The 17,666-nt window shown below is 52.8% G+C and overlaps 7 protein-coding genes across 7 annotated transcripts; 3 read left to right on the top strand and 4 right to left on the bottom strand.

Moving 5' to 3' along the window:
• Window positions 1-574: 574 nt before the first annotated feature.
• J4E92_001523 (uncharacterized protein) lies at window positions 575-2,610 on the top strand (the record flags this gene model as incomplete). The annotated part of the gene is made up of 3 exons (XM_051492934.1): window positions 575-1,180; window positions 1,506-1,689; window positions 1,739-2,610. The coding sequence occupies 3 exons, from the start codon at window positions 575-577 to the stop codon at window positions 2,608-2,610; spliced, it is 1,662 nt and encodes a 553-aa protein (XP_051356165.1).
• Window positions 2,611-5,260: 2,650 nt separating this feature from the next.
• J4E92_001522 (uncharacterized protein) lies at window positions 5,261-7,164 on the top strand (the record flags this gene model as incomplete). The annotated part of the gene is made up of 2 exons (XM_051492933.1): window positions 5,261-5,269; window positions 5,338-7,164. 2 exons carry the CDS (start codon window positions 5,261-5,263, stop codon window positions 7,162-7,164), a joined length of 1,836 nt encoding a protein of 611 aa, XP_051356164.1.
• A 182-nt stretch (window positions 7,165-7,346) lies between these two features.
• On the bottom strand, window positions 7,347-8,396 carry J4E92_001521 (uncharacterized protein; the record flags this gene model as incomplete). The annotated part of the gene is made up of 1 exon (XM_051492932.1): window positions 7,347-8,396. One exon carries the CDS (start codon window positions 8,394-8,396, stop codon window positions 7,347-7,349), a length of 1,050 nt encoding a protein of 349 aa, XP_051356163.1.
• A 1,735-nt stretch (window positions 8,397-10,131) lies between these two features.
• GLE2 (RNA export factor gle2) lies at window positions 10,132-11,326 on the bottom strand (the record flags this gene model as incomplete). Its single annotated transcript, XM_051492931.1, has 3 exons — window positions 10,132-10,495; window positions 10,548-11,017; window positions 11,069-11,326. The coding sequence occupies 3 exons, from the start codon at window positions 11,324-11,326 to the stop codon at window positions 10,132-10,134; spliced, it is 1,092 nt and encodes a 363-aa protein (XP_051356162.1).
• A 1,160-nt stretch (window positions 11,327-12,486) lies between these two features.
• On the bottom strand, window positions 12,487-13,166 carry J4E92_001519 (uncharacterized protein; the record flags this gene model as incomplete). Its single annotated transcript, XM_051492930.1, has 2 exons — window positions 12,487-12,753; window positions 12,813-13,166. The coding sequence occupies 2 exons, from the start codon at window positions 13,164-13,166 to the stop codon at window positions 12,487-12,489; spliced, it is 621 nt and encodes a 206-aa protein (XP_051356161.1).
• A 393-nt stretch (window positions 13,167-13,559) lies between these two features.
• Window positions 13,560-14,522, top strand: J4E92_001518 (uncharacterized protein; the record flags this gene model as incomplete). Its single annotated transcript, XM_051492929.1, has 4 exons — window positions 13,560-13,562; window positions 13,610-13,922; window positions 14,002-14,174; window positions 14,238-14,522. 4 exons carry the CDS (start codon window positions 13,560-13,562, stop codon window positions 14,520-14,522), a joined length of 774 nt encoding a protein of 257 aa, XP_051356160.1.
• Window positions 14,523-15,349: 827 nt separating this feature from the next.
• J4E92_001517 (uncharacterized protein) lies at window positions 15,350-17,329 on the bottom strand (the record flags this gene model as incomplete). The annotated part of the gene is made up of 4 exons (XM_051492928.1): window positions 15,350-16,810; window positions 16,858-16,941; window positions 16,989-17,247; window positions 17,322-17,329. The coding sequence occupies 4 exons, from the start codon at window positions 17,327-17,329 to the stop codon at window positions 15,350-15,352; spliced, it is 1,812 nt and encodes a 603-aa protein (XP_051356159.1).
• Between the last annotated feature and the right edge of the window lie 337 nt (window positions 17,330-17,666).

Genomic DNA, 17,666 nt, shown 5'->3' with positions numbered 1-17,666 from the left:
ACACAACGTACAGCGATCTGCAAGATCTACAGAATAGACGAGCGCTGTACGATATCTACAGAAGTGTCTACAGGACTGTGATTTCTGGCAGCGATAAACCGGTGTGGCAGATATACCTAGGTAGTATAGGAGGCCTTGAATGTGGAACAGGGTTTTCAGGAGCTTGCATGCAGCATGCACCATGTGGCTTGGTGGCGCTGTACCTAAACAAGTTTAGCTTTCGTCCAAGCCCCCTTTGACCGGTGAGGAACGATGTATACATTAACTCAGCTGCACTCATCCTCTCGCCATCAACGAGCAACCCAGACTCTCCCATCGTATGTCTAATACTGAGTTATACCACATGGAGGCCCATGCCAAAAGAAAGCGCTTACAAAGCCCCGACGAGGCTCTAACAGCCAGTACGCACCATTCCACCCAGCAACCGCCTGAGGTTGATATCTCCAAGCGAGCACGTCTATCAACAGACGAATCTGTCGCGCAACAAGTTACCATACATTGTGTGACCTGCTCCGGTACACGAAAATATCATGAGAGCCACCCCTCAAGATCCTACTATCGCGACACTCCAGCTATGATCGCATCCGACCATCAAGCCAGAGCCCTACATGGCAAAGACCGCCTGCGAGATGTGGACAACTACTTGGGCGAATGCCTCGGGTTCAGTTTTGCGATATTTATCGACTACGATTGCGAAGCTTACCATGACAACATCAAAGACGCATTCATACGTATTCCTGTGCCTTCGGTGCCTGAGGATATAGGTATCGACATGAAGCCATACTTTCGAGTGCTTCAACATGATGGACCGAGAGCGATTGCGACTTCTGAGCGGCTAAAGTTATCGGAAAACCTTGAGGAAGCTCTGCACACGTTGCAAGACCAGAACGCGGAAATAATGGACGAGTGGTATTTCGACGAGGATCTTGATCACCCGTATCCGAAATTGGACCAATTAAAACATGTCTTTGTTGGACCTCGGGCACAAGCACTGGAGCCACAACAACAAAAGGATCTTAAGGTGTTGTCTGATTACATAACCGAGCGTTTGGCTTTGGATTACGGGGAGCTGGAACAGCTGTCTGATGCGGGATTGGTAAGCCGGAAACATTGGCTGATGCTTTTCCGACCAGATGATACAGTGGTCACGATGTTTGAAAGCCAGTACCGTGCCTTCAGTGTAAAATCGTGCCTTCTACTCAGTCCAAACACAATCGAAATGGAATGCTGGTCTTGGGAGTACGATGGCAACTTCTTCCAAAAACACACTACGATGCACATCGAATGGTCATCTAGCTTAGATCAGGTAAAGATCAAGGACCTTTCAGTGTATCCTATACGCTACGCAGGAGACGGGGTTGAATCTAGCTTGCGCGTACGCGGTAATACTTTTTGGAGTTGCCGACGACGAAGATACGTGAATTACCAATCGCCTCCGTTGGGCCTTGAGTCGCAGCTTGTAAGATCTCAATATTAGTGGAAAAGAGCTCTGCTTACACAGCCAGGCTAATTTGCGGTATATGGTCGATGCGGAAGCTTACAAGCTGATGCATGGCCGCGATGATGACCGGACATCCCAAAGCGAACTCAGCAGTGAAGAGTTGAAGAAAGAGGAACCCCCAGGTGGTGCCTTTGCACTAATGCTGCCGGCAACTATGAAGGGATACGGCTTTCACAACAAGAAGTGGAGTACGTTCACCGGATCTCTCAGTCATACGAATGCTGATCATCAACACAGACACACTACTTGTGGAACACATTCAAGATATCAAATGGAACAGCGGTGTCTTCGATAATCGACTAGTCCTTGAGGAAGGCAAGAAGGACCTGGTAAAAGCATTGGTTACAGTTCACATTGAGAAAAGCAGCGATATCAAGACCGATTTTATGGACGGAAAGGGTGAAGGGCTCATCATGCTGCTCCATGGTGGTCCAGGTACTGGCAAGACTCTCACAGCAGAAAGCATCGCAGAGCTTGTTCATCGTCCCTTGTATAGGGTGACTTGCGGCGATATCGGGACAGATGCCGAAAGCGTGGAGAAATACCTCGAATCTGCCCTGTTCATCGGAAACAATTGGAACTGTGTGGTTCTACTCGACGAAGCAGATGTCTTCCTCGAAGAGAGAACAAAGATGGATCTTCAACGCAACGCGCTGGTCTCCGTGTTCCTGCGCGTCCTAGAGTACTACGATGGTATCTTGATCTTGACGACAAACCGCATCGGTACCTTCGATGAAGCGTTCAAGTCACGCATACAGCTTGCGCTCCACTACCCGCCGCTGAACAGAGACGGCCGTTGGGAAGTCTGGAGGAACTTTGTCAAGTCATTGTCGGAGGCTGGTGAGAACATCAACACCGAGGAGATAAGCAAAAAGCTCGACATCCTCGCCCGGCACAAACTCAATGGCCGCCAGATCAGGAACACGATCAATACAGCTCGCCAGCTCGCGCGATACAAAAAGGAATCTCTGCGCTACGCGCATGTAGACCAGGCAGTCCGGGTTGTCAACGAGTTTGAGAAGTACGTGACCGACATACACGGTCATGATGATGAGGAGTATGCGCGAGATCAATGCTTGAGAAATGATGATGCTTTGCAGGTAGACTGATCAATGTTTCCCGTTCAATAGTCTTTCTTTTTTGGGTAATCTCGGTGTTTCCTATCCCTACCTAGGTAGTTACCTCAGTAGCACATTCTTTGTGAGCCGACAAAACGCAAGCCCAATGACTTCGTTGATACTGAAGTACTTATGTCACAATGTCGTTGGTCTCTCAGGTGCTGCAGTCGCAAGTTCTGCTGGGTAGCGAACGCAAGTTGCAGCCCGCGACCTCGCGGATGACTTTGCCAAGGCGCTAACATCGAGACGCCGAAATAGCTTCGTCATTTGACGTTGCCGTTGTCCTGCCCTCCGCCCAGCACTCTTCCATCATCAGCCTTCCATCCGCAAATCGTTGTCTGAAAGTCTTACATCGCGCACAAGTGCGTATCTGCATATGCCAGCCGCTTACGTTACAAATAGCCACAGCTAGCACGCTGTAGATTCGCCAGATTCGCCACATCTGCAGCCGAGTGAGATTAGCCCTCGTTAGAGGCCGATCTCGCCTGTCATTGGAGTGCACTTTGAGGGACCGAGATTGCAGATTGTCCATACACACTTCTAGATGCCCTAGGGCAAATCTAGATGCAATGGGAATGCGGAACACGCAGGTGGCCAGTGAGAAGGTACCAGAGTGCATTAGCGCACTCAGGTGCGAAAAGCTACGCTAGCTCCCTGCCGACCCGCAAGTCCTATGGCCGCCTGTGTTGAGTCGGCTCGTCTCGCGTGGCGATATGCAAACTTTCACTTCATACCTCACGATGTCTGATGTTTGTTGAATGCAAGTATTTACTGTTTCTCTCTACTGTTGCAACGGCGAAGCATGGAGCCTGAGAAAGCTAGTGGACGCCTCCGACCTTTCGTGATTTAGTCGCTCGTACTACGCATCATGGGTCAACATTTGGACAGCCGCGATGAGACCAAAACGGACCGCTATGGGATGAGAAGAGAGCGCGATGTGCTGCTCCTCTACGGCGCGGCGTTTCGCAATATTCCTCATGTCGACAATCTGGAAAACCATGTACCCCGCTTATCCCCAGATTCGACTCTGACAGCCTTGTGTCAACTTACAGCTATCCGGATGGGGGCCCAGCGGTCCATGATATCGCTCCTCGACGATGAACGACAACACATACTTGCGGAGGCGACTTGTGACTTACCGTTGCGGCCAGAAGCACCAGGGGACGCTCCAAACAGCTGTTGGCTTGGGAACGTAAGCATCCCGCGGAGCTGGGGCATATGTGAAAAGGTCCTGGAACTGAACCGAAATGAGAACCCAGTCTTTATCATCAACGACCTCACGAAGAATAAGGGGACATGCTTTCGAGACGATGTCCAAGGGAATTCTGATATGCGCTTCTACGCCAGCGTCGCGTTGATGTCTCCCAACGGCGCAATAGTCGGATCGCTATGCATCTTCGACAACAAGGTTCGAGACGGTCTTTCCGAAGAAGAACTTTCTTTGTTAAGGGACCTTGGTTCTACGGTCATGAGCTATCTGAACACATATACGATCAGAGATCAGTACAGGCGAGGAGAAAGGTTCACTCGGGGGCTTGTCTCCTTCGCAGAAGGCGCATCTGTTCTGTCTCCTTTCGACGGAGACGTTCGGCACGATTTGACAGCAGTCGTTCAGACACCGTCAGATTACTCTTCCGCGGCGTCCAAAACGGATATGGACGGAGCGAAGGATACGCGAGATAAAGTCGAAACGAAGCAGACTACTTCTGTTCAATCCCCATCAGCAATGGCCAAGACGAGTCGTGCCAGATCCAATAGACATCGGTCGATCGGTACACTTCGTAAGGACTATCTCTCCAAGCTTCACATGAGATACGCACTGACTCGATGCAATAAATCTAGAGGACTCTATTCTACCCACTGACTCGAAGTCGATGTTCTCGCGTGCTGCAAATGTGTTGATGAGCTCAAGCGATCTTGACGGAGTGCTGATCCTAGATGCGAGCGTTGCGGCAAGCGCGGGGCAGCGGCGCGGCAACAGCGCCTCAAGAAGCGATACTGATGCCCCCTCCGAGTCGTATCGATCTAGATCTTCAAGCGATGAGGCAAGCTCCAACAGTACCGAAGGTTATGCCCGCGGCACTTCTTCGTCAAGTTCCAAAATGTGTCAGCTACTTGGAGTAGCAACGCCGAGCGACAAGGAGTCGGAATACGGGACTTTGCTGGAGCCTGACCTTTCCCGCTTATTTCACGAATATCCACATGGCAAGATCTTTACCTTCAACGCTGAAGGCTGTTCCTTATCCTCGAGCGAGGAATCGATTTCGAGCCCTAAGGTTGCTGAACATCTGACGCCTGCCCCGCCATCGAAACGCAAGACCAACGACCGACCGCAGCGGGGATCGGCTGCTATCCAGGCGATGTTTCCCAAAGCACGCAGTATCGCTTTTATTCCCTTTTGGGACTTTGAAAGGGCTAGATGGTTTGCCGGCTGTCTGTGCTGGAGTAATGATCCATACAGGCTACTGTCCGCATCTGTGGACATGGCATATTTCAAGATTTTCAGTCACTCGATCATGAGAGAGCTCTCACGACTAGATGCCGCGGCCTTGGATCAGGTAAGTAAGCGCTTAAGCTAACGATTTTGCAAGAGCTGAGAGATTATCACAGGCCAAATCGACATTCATCTCGTCCATTTCACATGAGTTACGTTCGCCCTTGCACGGAATACTTGGTACACTAGAGTTCATCAAAGACACGCCGTTGGACTCATTCCAGACGAGTATGATGAACTCTTTGCACGCTTGCGGTACGACGCTCCTTGATACCATCAACCACGTCATGGACTACGCCAAAATCAGCGAAGAAATGAAGATAGTTTCCTCGAAGAAACTGAAAAACGAGAATACAATACGGCTATCTTCCAAGCCAGTGAAGAGCCGGCGAAGAAAGGTTTCCGCATTTGATCTTGGAATCGCAACCGAAGAGGTCGTAGAAGCAGTGTTCTCTGGGTCATCATACATTCCAGCCACCTCCAAGCTCATGGAAGCACCTATATCGCCTACAGATGAACACGCAATCTCGTTCCCTCCGCGCAGAGCACGTTTTGTCGTTTTCGATTTGGCTTACGATGATGATTGGGTCTTTTCATTTCCGATTGGATCGTGGAGAAGAATCGTGATGAACTTGTTTGGTAACGCTGTCAAGTATACTGAAACGGGGTACATTCATGTTTCCTTGAGATCCAACAAGCTAGCTGAAAATGCCGATGCGCCTGCAGCGATCACACTCACCATTACGGACACTGGCTCGGGCATGAGTTCTAGTTTTCTCGCGAACCGCCTCTTCCAGCCATTCTCCCAGGAGAATCCTCACGCCCCGGGTACAGGCCTGGGCATGAGTATCGTGCGTCAGATAATCGACACGAACGGCGGCAAGGTTGAAGTTAGCAGTGACCCAAAAACCGGCACTAAACTCATTGTCAAACTTGCCCTTAACAAACCAGAAATACCCGGTGCGATGACGACTGAACGAGCGCAGTTTCTGTCTTATCTACCAAGGTTAGAAGGTCGGAGAATATGCATCCTTCGCAAGAAGATAGAAAAACCAACCGAAGACACCACGGTCTCCAAAACGGACGAAGGTCTGTTACGCTTCACCAACGCACTGGTTTATACCTTGGAGACACATCTTAAGATGGAAGTGGTGAAGACGCACGAGTGGGAAGGTCATGACGCCGACATGGTCATCTGCCCGGAGTTGTCCTTTGACTACCTCGCCACGATCCGGAAACGGAGGCCCAACGGCCAGCGCGCCCCAGTGACCATCTTTGTGGGGATGGATGCACTCGAAGCAGCGACTTTGCGCTCCGATGTCCGCGTTACCAATCGTGAGTCGGTAGTTGAGATCATCACGCAACCGTGTGGACCTTACAAGCTCGCATGGGTTCTCAACCGATGCCTGGATCGTTTTGAACATCCCGCCGAAAACCTACAACCTGCCGGAGTCTCTAGTCCACTGCCACAGCCTCGACAACAATCACACCCCTCTACACCAACCAAGTCGATGCAGAATTCCATGGAGTCTCTCAGCTTGACGTCACCTGAAGCAGTCGCTCCTTCTACCGCTGGATCCACAAGTGTGCAGCATTCGGTTACGTCGCCTCAGGAAGAGGATCCTGTGATATCGCACACCCTCATCGTCGACGACAACATGCTGAACCGACGACTGCTCGTCGCGTTCATGAAGAAACACGGCCTTCCATTCGAACAAGCGTCGAACGGACAAGAAGCACTGCATAAGTACCAGGAAGGTGCGCGCAAATATGACGTTATATTGATGGATATGTCTATGCCGGTCATGGACGGTATGAGCGCTACACGTGCGATTCGTGAATACGAGCGGAGTAACAATCTGCCACGATGTTCCATCGTCGCACTTACTGGCTTAGCATCTTCGAGTGCCAAGTTGGAGGCATGGAGTTCGGGGATTGATCACTTCATGACGAAGCCGGTTAACTTCAAGACGCTTGGAGAGCTTCTCAGGAGCGATGAGGCGCGGAGAAACGCAAGAGCGGGTAATGAGGAAAATGCACGGGCAGATTGATGGGCCTTCTGATGACGGGCCTAAGATTTGACCATAGCACTATAGCTCAAAAGCGACAGCCGTTTCCGAGAAGATGCCGACAGACTAGAAGTCTCTTTGGACGTTAGGTCAACCGCCAGCATCCGCAGATCGCAAAGATCCAGTACATAGTGCAAAATGCACAAAGACACACAAACAGCCACCTATCCTTCTTCCTCCACCGTCACAGTGAACTCCGGCTCCTCCAACCCATACAGCACCTTTCCATCCAAAACCCAATTGAACAAACAAGCTCCACACCCGGACAGCGCGCCAAAAGGATTGATCTCCACCAACTGCACACTCCCATCTTGCTGTAGCGCAACATCATAACTAAACCCATACCTCAGCAGCAATCCCGTGATCTCCTCACTCAACTCTTTCTCTGCGTACGTCACAATATCCTCCAACACCTTCTTCGCCCCCACATCAACCAGCTCAACAGTTCGCTCCAAGTTGAACCCCCACGGCGCTTCAAACCCCATCGGCCACCTATATTGACTGATCGCACTAATCTCAAACTCCGCCGTGGTTACCTCTCGTCCGGTCTTCGCAGCCGGCGGCGGAACGAACACACGAAACTCCTTTCCGGCATCCATACCCTCATCCCACGGATTCAACACGAGTTTAATCTCCATCTCCCTCCCGTCCTTCCTCGCGTCTTCAAACTCGCGTGTCAGACAGCCGTACGCGCGCATACTAGAACAGATCTTTGTGATGACGTCTTCGCAGGTCGAGCTAGGAAGCTTGCCTCCCATGAGCGAGTCTTTGGGCGACATCTGATCAAGGCGGATGAACCATTGCCGCTTTCCATCTAAGAGACCAGCGAGTTTCTTGCCTGATTTAGTGCAGAGCAGTGTTTCGACGACGTCGTTGAGGAGGGAGGTGGGGATGCGGGATGTCGATACCCACGCGCTGTGGCAGCGTAGTAGGTCTTCGTAGAGGAAACTAGGGAGGAGTATTTCGTGGTATTCGGACAGGTTTTGGGAGGAGGCGATTAAGGGGTGCCAGAGTGTGTAGCCGTAGGGTGTCCAGGGTGGTGTTTCGTGCGTGAAATGTGGGTTTGAGGGGACGACGGGGATTATTTCTGAGAGGTGGTGGTGGGCGGTGCTGAAGCGTTGGGAGCGGGATGATGGGTTAGAGGAGTCGGTGTTGGCGGCTATGGCGGCGGTGTCGGTTAAGACGAGGGAGTAGGGGATTTTGCGGAGGTGCATTTTGGGAGGTGTTGTGCGTTGGAATCTGGGAAGCGGAGTGGGATGTGGAGGGGAAGTTGTAGATGATTTGAGGTAATGAGAGCGTCGTGTAGACGAACCTTATATGGCAGGTGTGCATTGCTGATGTTGGGCGTGGAAGTTGCGTACCGTGGTTGCGATGAAGTCACGACATCTACATTTGGAATATGAAGGGCGTAACTACAATCTGATCATGCCGCATTGTGCATTCTGCCCTTTTATTGAAGCAACGAAGCTGGATTAAGATATCTCATGTTCCCAGTCTATTCTCATTCTCATCATGCGCCCTACCATCACCAGCTCAGAAAGTTGTCTCCACAGCCTCTTTTTTGACACTCCCTCCCACAGCTCCCCATCTCGTTTCTTCCACTCTAAAATGACGACGGCGCATTCCTGTTCACGGTCAAAGTTCTCAAATCCCAAAGCAGAACAACATACCTCGTTCCAGCCTTTTCTCACGCCCCATCTCCAACCCTTTTATTCATAGGTTCCCCGAAACCTCCGACGTACCCACTCACTCACCCATTCCCCATCACGAACGAGAAAGTCCACTTACCTCCTACCTCCTACCCCGTGCCATCGGCCCCCTTCCCCCCAAACAAAGTCGCGCAAAACCAGTGGCAAAACAAAACACAATAGATTGGTAGGCCGATCCACACATATCTGACAAGCAACAAATTCCCCTCTCTGAAGGCTAGGTTGCAAGTCTCCTTGTGCGGGTGGTATGCTTGTCTGTCCCCCAATCTAGAGGGCCCCACGCAAGGGGGCAGGTGGATGGTTGTAAGGAAAATCGCTGGTACTGGTACTTTGGACATCCGGGAGATATAGAGTGTGTCTGCGTCCCGACGCGCAGGGAAGCGCGAAAACATGGAAACAAGGGAATGGTGTAGACGAGCGAGGGGGGCGGGGCGGGGCGAAAGGTGGAGCTGTGAGATGCTTGGCCGGGTGACTGGGTGGTTTGTTAGCATGGCGGTGGCAATGTGAGAAGATGGGAGAGAAGGGGGAGGGGTGAGTGGGTGAGTGGGTGAGTGGGTGAGTGGGTGAGTGGGTGAGTGGGTAGTTGACTGCTTGGAGGCAGGATGGAGGGAAAATTGAAGAGTTTATATATACATGGGGGACCGGGTTTGCTGTCAAGCAGCTGATGTGATCAATCATGCGCATTGAGTATCAGTAACTTTTGTTTCTGCTCGGAGCCTTGATGTTTTACCCACATAGTCAATACAACTGCACTCTAGAAGACGGCACTAGCACAACATGCCCACGCACCCTGCAATTACAGTCAACGAAAAGGCCTTACAGTAACAAGATTACATTTTCCTGCCTATCCTACTCTGGAGCCTCCACAGCCCATGATACTATATCTCTCTATACGCCAGTCCCTTGAACGCTAATGCAGGAAACCAAGAAAAAACATCAAACACCGTGATATCGTTTGATCGAGCACAGAGAGTACGTAGCGTGCGGCCGAGCAATGTCGATCTGTACAAAACCAAGTACGCACGCACCGTTCTTATAGACCTCGAAATGCACGACTCGGTCGCTTTCCGGGCGGCAGACTCGCAGCCAACAAAGCTTCGATGCCTGCCGCTTTCGCCTTCTCTCTCGTCTCCGCTGTCGTCTCCGCTCTCATCTCCGCTTCTTCAGACACGGCTTGTCAGCAAAAGTGCCAACAAATCAAACAGGAAAGAAAAAAGGAAATCCCCGAGTTACTCAGGGATTACCTCTTCTTACTTCCAGGCCTGGGCTTGCACTCGTCTCCCAAAATGGGGTGAAGTTTGATCTTGATGGGGTAGTTTTGCGTGTTGCCACCGTAGCCCTTGCTCCAGTCGTAGCTGACGGCGTAGGCGAAAATGTTTCCGTCCTTGCTGAAGCCCGTCGCGACGATGCTGCCGCCGACTTCGGGGTAGCCCTTGAGACGGTGCTTGGCGTCCTTGTCCCAGAAGTGGAAGGTGCCGTCGGAACCGGCGGTGGAGAAGGTGCCGTGTTGGGGGTGGAAGGAGATGGCGTTTACGGAGTGGACCTTTGCGATGTCGCGGTTGGCGGGGTCTTGCTGGCGGTGGCACTTGAAGGAGAAGTTGAGGCTGGGTATGAGTTAGATGGTGTGGTGAAATATGTAGACGTGGGAATGCTTACCTGGTGTCCTTGTCTTCGACATATTGAATGGCGCATCGTCCTTCGATGGAGCCCACGGCGAAGCCAGTCGCATCTGTAAAGCAGCTCACGGCCCTTGTCTGCCACTTAAGGGGACTGGTGATGGTCTTGTAGATGGTTGTGGGGTTCGAGAGGTTGACCATGTGGATGTGGCGCTCGGCGGTTGCGATGACGAGCAATTGATCCTTGATGTCCATGCTGTAGACGCGCTCCTGGCACGTCAGAGTACCGACGGGCTCGGCACCCTGGAGGTCCCAGAACTTGACGGTCTTGTCCCAGGAACCAGTCGCGACGTAGTCCTTGCCGCCGGTCTGGAACCAGCGGACGCACTTGATGCCGTTCTCGTGGGCCTTGGCTTGTTGCGCAGGGACGGTGCCGCTGGCGGGGGCAGTGCGGAAGTCGACAATGTTGAGCATGCCTGTTGAGTCGCCGGCTGCTATACGAGTGCCATCCTGCCTATGTTAGTATTCGGACATGACTGCCAAACATGTTGCTAAACGTACCTTTGACCATCCGAGACCCAGAACATGACCCTGGCATTCGAATATCCACTTTCCTTGCGCGCCATTGCCGTTGACCTCATAGATGTAGACCTTCTTGTCCCAGCTGCCCACGGCGAGGAAGTCGTTCGTTGGCGAGAATTGGAGGTCAGATATGCTGTCGCTGGGCAGTTGGCCGGCCGGGACTTCGACGTCTTTGCTGGTGTCGCCGGTGGTGGAGCTGGCAGATGCGGCCGGTGCGGCCTGACCGAAAAGAGCCATCTCTTATGATTGCGTCCCTGTATCTGGGCGCGTTCGAAGTGCGGGTGTTGGTTGTTGCGAAGCTTTGCGCGAGGTTGCGGTGTTGATCCCAAGCTTAGACGAGAAAGTAATTCGTACGCGCTCGTATGGAACTTTCCAGTCACGTGGGGATGTTTCGAGACCGGCAGCAGTGAATAGGATTGCTACGCGCGCAGCAGACCGGATGACTTTATGTTCTTCACCGACGACGCGCTCAGCAAAGAAACAGGCGATGCACCAAAGCTCTCCAGGCACCCTTGCAGGCGCCAGTCCGCTTCTGCCTAGCGCGCCTAGCTCGGCCCCCGGCCTCCGCCCCATCTTAAAAAGTTTCCGTCACCCACCTCTCTCTTCCTCCAACGTTCCTCGCTCGAAGAATCGCAACGAAGCTTACGCACAGAGCGCCCGCACGGGTGTCTCGTCTCGCGCTTTGGGAGAAAGTCCCCGGACAACGATCTTTCGCGATCGCACTTTCAGCAACGAACCGCCATAGAAGCCGCGGCTTCCACTACCGACTACGACTCTTTCCGCGTCTCTTTACCCGTTCGCACTCCCTTTTGGTTGGCTTTCCGAGGCCGTGGGTGGAGGGGCTGACATCTGGATGATGATATGAGTCCGTTGGCTACCTTGCTCACGTGCTGAGGTTCGCTACAATACTGGGAGGAGGAGGGAGACACCGGGAAGCGCCAGGTATGGAGGGTCTTCTCGTCCAGTTTATGGTTATGCGATTGCCTTCCTGCGCTTTGGTCAAACAAGGTGTCACGGATGGTAACTCAATGGGGCTTATTCTTGAGGCGAGGAACGTTCATTCACCCACACACTTTTCGGATCTGAGGGTAGACACTCTCTGACAACGGTTGGAGTTGATGGGCTACTACGCGCTTGGTCGAACAAGCCAGATTCATCCAGCCATACACGGTTCATATGATGAGACAAATGGAAATAGAGTCAAGCTCTGAGGCTGTGTAATCCCAAAGTGGTATCACGGCCTTTGCTGAATTTTCTACGACGGTATCTGATGAACCTTATGGCTTAGATAGTCATAATTTGAAAAAAAGAATCGTATCATAACACCTTTTGCATCTCTTCGCATTCTTGACTCGTTCCTGTGGTATCATCTGAAATTCTCATTCTCTCGCTGGTCTTCATGCCTCGCTACCAACAACAAACTCCTTGACCTCCTTGTACGCCTTGTCCAGATCGTCGTTAATCACAATCTTGTCATGCGGCGCCTGTCCACTATGCGCAAACTCCATCTCGACCTTCGCCTGATTGAGTCTCTTCAAGATAGCCTCCTCTTTATCTGTCGCGCGACTCCTCAACCGCTTCTCCAGAATCTCCATAGACGGCGGCTGCAAGAACAAGAACCTCGGGCGAGGGAACGTAGGGTGATTCGCGACTTGCTTAACGCCCTGCAATCAACACTGTCAGCAAAGATGCGCTTTGTACTAAACAGTGGGCAAAGACTTACCTCCATCTCAATATCCAAAATACAAATCTGTCCCTTCTCGGCAATGTCGTTCACAGCCTTGACACTCGTACCATAGTGATTTCCACCAAACTGCGCATGCTCCACGAACCCCTTCTTCTCTACCAAATCCAAAAACTCTTCTTTGGTTACGAAGTAGTATTCCTTGCCATCTTGCTCCTCTCCCCGGGGCCCGCGCGTAGTGTGCGATATGCTGAAGCCGAATTTGCCGGGGAACTCGTCGAAGAGGCGCTTTAGGATGGTGGATTTGCCTGCGCCAGAGGGCCCGGAGATGACGATGGGTTGGTTGGCGGACAGGGCGTCTTTGGAGGCGGGGACGGGATCGGTGGGCGCCATGTTGGAGGGGTGGGTGGTGAAGGTGCGGGGGGGGAGTGTTGTGAACGTGGGTTTCGTGTGAAGGAATGGCAACGGAGGGTGAGTCAGGCGTAGATGGGAGGGTAGCTTTAGGCTGCCGCTTTGTGACTCTTTCAACAGTGCTCTGGAGAATCGCGAGAGAGTCAATGGCATGCCTAGTCGTGGATGGGGAGCTGTCGGGCGCGGCGGGGTGTGATTGGCGGTCAAGCTAGGGGTCCTCGTTGGTGTTTGGTGGGGCTCAAGTGGGATGGTCGCGTTCTCGTGTTGCCCGTACTGACGACATCGAGCTGGAATTTAGCTCTCAGCTCCAAACTCCGCGCATGCCACGATAACCGCGCCCAGAATACAGGTCGTCGGAGCTGCAGATACGTCAATATGGTACGCACCTTCTGTATTACCCCCAACACCATTCTAACAGCCCCCAGTCGAAACAATACCTCACCCTCCACACAGTCGACTCGGCGCATCCCAAAGCAAGCGACATCTTCGCCGTAGCGCCAACCAGCACCCAACTCATCTCCGCCTCGGGCTCAAGCAGCATCAACGTCTACGACACCACACAAGCCGAATTCCCCGTAATACAAACACTCGACAAGGCGCATCCACTAGGCATACACCACCTAGTAACCGCACGGGAAGAGAAGGCACGACGGGCCGCGAGCGCAGGCTTCGAAGGCAAAGTCAAGATATGGAGTCAAGATGAGGATGGCTTGTGGAGTGAGGACGGGGAGATTGTTGGTGGGTACGCCTCCGTGCTTTCTTTGGGATCGCAGGAAGTGGTGTTGTTGAAGGAGGAAGGAGCTGACAAGTACTGCAGACCAGAACAAGCCCGGTGAGATATGGGCCATTGCGCTGAGTGCAGATGGCCAGTACCTAGCCAGCACCAGCATCAACGGCAAGATCAACGTCTGGAGCCTCAACAAAGATGACGGTATGCCCCGGATACGCGAGTACGAAACAAAAGGTAGCTTCGGTCTATCTGTAGACTTGGTACGTCTTCCACCCTTCCTCCCATCCCACACCGTCAAACCCTACTAACCTACCCACTCACAGTCCCGCAATGGCACGTACACAGCGTCCGGCCACGAAAATGGCTCCATCTACGTCTTCAACAACGAAACCGGGCGCCTCGCACACTCCCTCTCCGGCCTCGTCCACCCAGTTCGCGCCGTATCCTTCTCTCCCGCGTCGAAACTACTAGCAGCAGGCGGTGACGCACGTATCATCGCCCTCTACGACGTCACATCTGGGGAGCAAGTCGCAAACTTCACTGGGCATGGCGGGTGGGTGTTGAGTCTGGACTGGAGTGATACAGGCGAGTATCTGCTGAGTGGGTAAGTCATCCCCATACCCATCCCATCCCCATCCCAACAACCAAACACAATTCTATCATCCCGGATTCAAACGTTTGGAAGACATCTCGCTAACACAACTACATGAGTAGATCCCACGACTCCAAAGCAAAAGTCTGGCGCATAGAAACGCGGTCCTGTGTAGCCACGCATTCTCATGGCGATAAACCGCTGTGGAGCGCAAAATGGTTACCGAAAGCGCCGGGCAAGAGTGAGATGTTCGCGTTGGCGGGCGGGAATAACTCGATTAGCTTTTACCGTGAAGCTGCTGGTTGAGCGGAAAAGGCTCGATACCGACAGGCGTTGAAGAGAGGGGATATGAGTGCTTTGCCACCCGAGTCTGAGGGACGACGAAATGCAGATAAAGCGTGTTCTATGCAAGGGGCGTCGACAAAGACCGTTCAGGATAGCTGGCAGCTGAGCATGGAGAAGTGTGTGATAGTACCATCGAGCTTAATGAAGTCAATGACTCTCAAACTCGTCTCTAATATGCGATCATTCTACGCAGAGTCAAATCACATCTATATCGGTGCATTCCCAACGAAGCCCGAGAAGCAGCAACTTTAAACTACGATGTTCTGACAATGGTTGGTATCAATGTATCAGATTCCTCTACTCTTTTCGCGACAGAAACGCTCATTTACACTACCCACTTCGAAAGAAATGATAACCCCGAAAGACATATCCCCGCTAAAACAGTACCGTCTCACCACCCTTTTCATAACGCCAAGACACCCTTCCTTTGCCACCAGAATAACGCCCTGCCCACTAACGCAGCAGTATGATAGAAGCCACTTGATAGCCACTGGTACCTCACGTACTAGCAACACCGCCATTCTCAACACCAGCCGGCGCATCAACCCTCTGTTTCTTAGCATCCGGCCCTTCACTCCCCACGCCCCCATTCCCATTAACACCCACATTGCTAACATCCTGCAACGCGGCTCTTTCCCGCTTGACACCCCCAGGGCCACCAGCACCACCAGCAGGGTTGCCATTACCAGGCCCCGCACCGTTGAATGTAGGCGGCTTGTACTGGCCACGATTTGCACTAGGACTCATGGCGTAGTTTGGCCCGCCGGGCATGCCAATGCGGCGATCAGCTTGCATGTGTGGGTTTACAACGTTGGGGCGGTTGAAGGAGCCGTTTGATGTGACGCCTGGTCGATGGGGTGGTGGTTGAGGAGCGGGCGGTGCGCCGACGGCGTCGCGTTTGATAGGTTTGCTGGCCCCGTGGTCGACACCTGGGGTGCGTTTTTCTTTCGGTATGGGAGAGTCGGCGTTGGGGTTGAAGGATGGGAGGTTGGTTAGGGAGGCGGAGTCTGAGGCTTGAAGGAGCTCGGCGGCGCGGGAGGTTACGAAGCCTACGGGGGGTCGGTGGTTGGGCGGAGGTGCGTTTTGAGCAGGTGTGGTCGTATCTTGGGCTTGTGGTACTGGTCGTGCTTGGTTTGGTGGTTGTTGTGCTTGGGGTGGGGTTGGTCGGAGAGGTTGGTTGTTAGGAGCGGCTTGTTGGTTCTGGGGCTGCTGTGCTACGGGTCTCGAGGCAGCACCGTTGTCTATTGCTGGTGGGGCCATGCGACCGCCATTCTGCACCGGTCGAGGCTGCTGTTGAGCGGGAGTTTGTGGCTGTCTTCCGTTCTGCATGTGAGGGGCAGGTCTACCGGGTGCCTGGTTTTGTTGCGGTTGTTGCACACCAGGTTGGCCACGTCCGGCTTGTGGAGGTCTGCCGTTGGGCTGGCGAGGGGGTCCTGTGTTGCGAACAGGTGAGGTGCGACCAGACGATATACCATTTGGTTTCGCTGGCTGGATAGCGCGCGGCGCTGCCGTCTCCGGAGCGGACAATGTCTCTGACAAGGAGAACTCGTCGCCATGGCCCTCTGAGACATCAACTCCATCGAACAAGTTCTCGTCCGCATCGTCGTCAAAATCAGCCCCGAACGACTCGTTGTTCAGGTGATCTGTACGCGTGCGAAGGACCTGGTTGGGTCGAACCGGTGTCTTGTGCGGCTCCTGCTTGACCACAGCTTGCTCCTCAGGTTGGGGTGGCGGTTTGAAATCGTTATGTCGGTAGAGGTTGTCCTCCTGGAATTTGATGGGTTTGACCTTCATAACCTGGACCTTCTTGAGGTACTCCTTGTCGTATAAGCAATTGCCGAGGACATTGCCGAACGTGCGTAACGAGCGCTTCAAGCCATCTGTTGCCGCCTCTTTCTTGGCCTTTTCGAATGATGCTGCTTTGCCTTTGCCGTTCTCTATTGAGCCGTAGCCAATGTCCTAACGCGGTATTAGCAAGGGTGAGATGCAAAGAGCAACCTCATTACCTCGTGATATGTGCCATCCTTCAGCGTGATCCTCACTACTATTGAGAGACCCAAGCTGACCTTGCCGTTTTGATGCTCGTCGACCTCTCTTTGTCAGTATGCATTTGCCTCTCAGATAGACCAAAACATACGTAATCAATCTGCACCTGCCCCAGCGAGCTTGACCAGCCATTGAACCCAAAGACTTCGTTCGCAAGCGCTATCGCCTTGTTCCCCTCCAGGTACGCCACCTTACCACCGCCATTACCCGGCCGTTGCGATATGTATTCCGGACCGAGTTGTTTATTCAGCCGACTCTGTAATGTCGCAATTTCCTTTGCTGTGAAGCCGTTTACGACGCGTTCTTCGAAGGGGTTCTTGACGTTGCCGCCGTTGTATTGGTCGCCTGGCCTGTGTCGTTGTTAGCGGACTTTGTTGATGTCGGGAAACGGTGCGTGAGGAACGCGTATAAATTCTGTACGTACGCAGGCATTGTTGTTGTTACGATGTGGTGCGCATGGGTCGCCGCTTTGCTGAAGTCGAGGCGTCGTGACTGAAGATGACGCGCCTTGGGACGGCAGGAACGCGGTCGCGCTAGTCCCGCACTCACGTGCTCTCAAGGCAGCATCGACCAGACCCACACCCGAGTGCAGCACTGCAAACCTCAACCAGGCTTCAGCCGCCTGAAGTCTCCACATACCCAAGTAAATGGAGGCCTCCATATACTGAGTATATGGAAGTCCACGTGAGAAGGGCCAGTAATTGGGTATGCGCGTCACCATGATCCAACCATCATATACCAAGTATATGCTGGCAAGGCAAAGTCATGT

This window comes from Alternaria infectoria (assembly GCF_024043175.1).
Source record: "Alternaria infectoria strain BMP 0036 chromosome Unknown scaffold_2, whole genome shotgun sequence".
Classification (NCBI taxonomy): Eukaryota; Fungi; Ascomycota; class Dothideomycetes; order Pleosporales; family Pleosporaceae; genus Alternaria; species Alternaria infectoria.
This window is presented reverse-complemented; position numbering and strand designations above follow the sequence as displayed.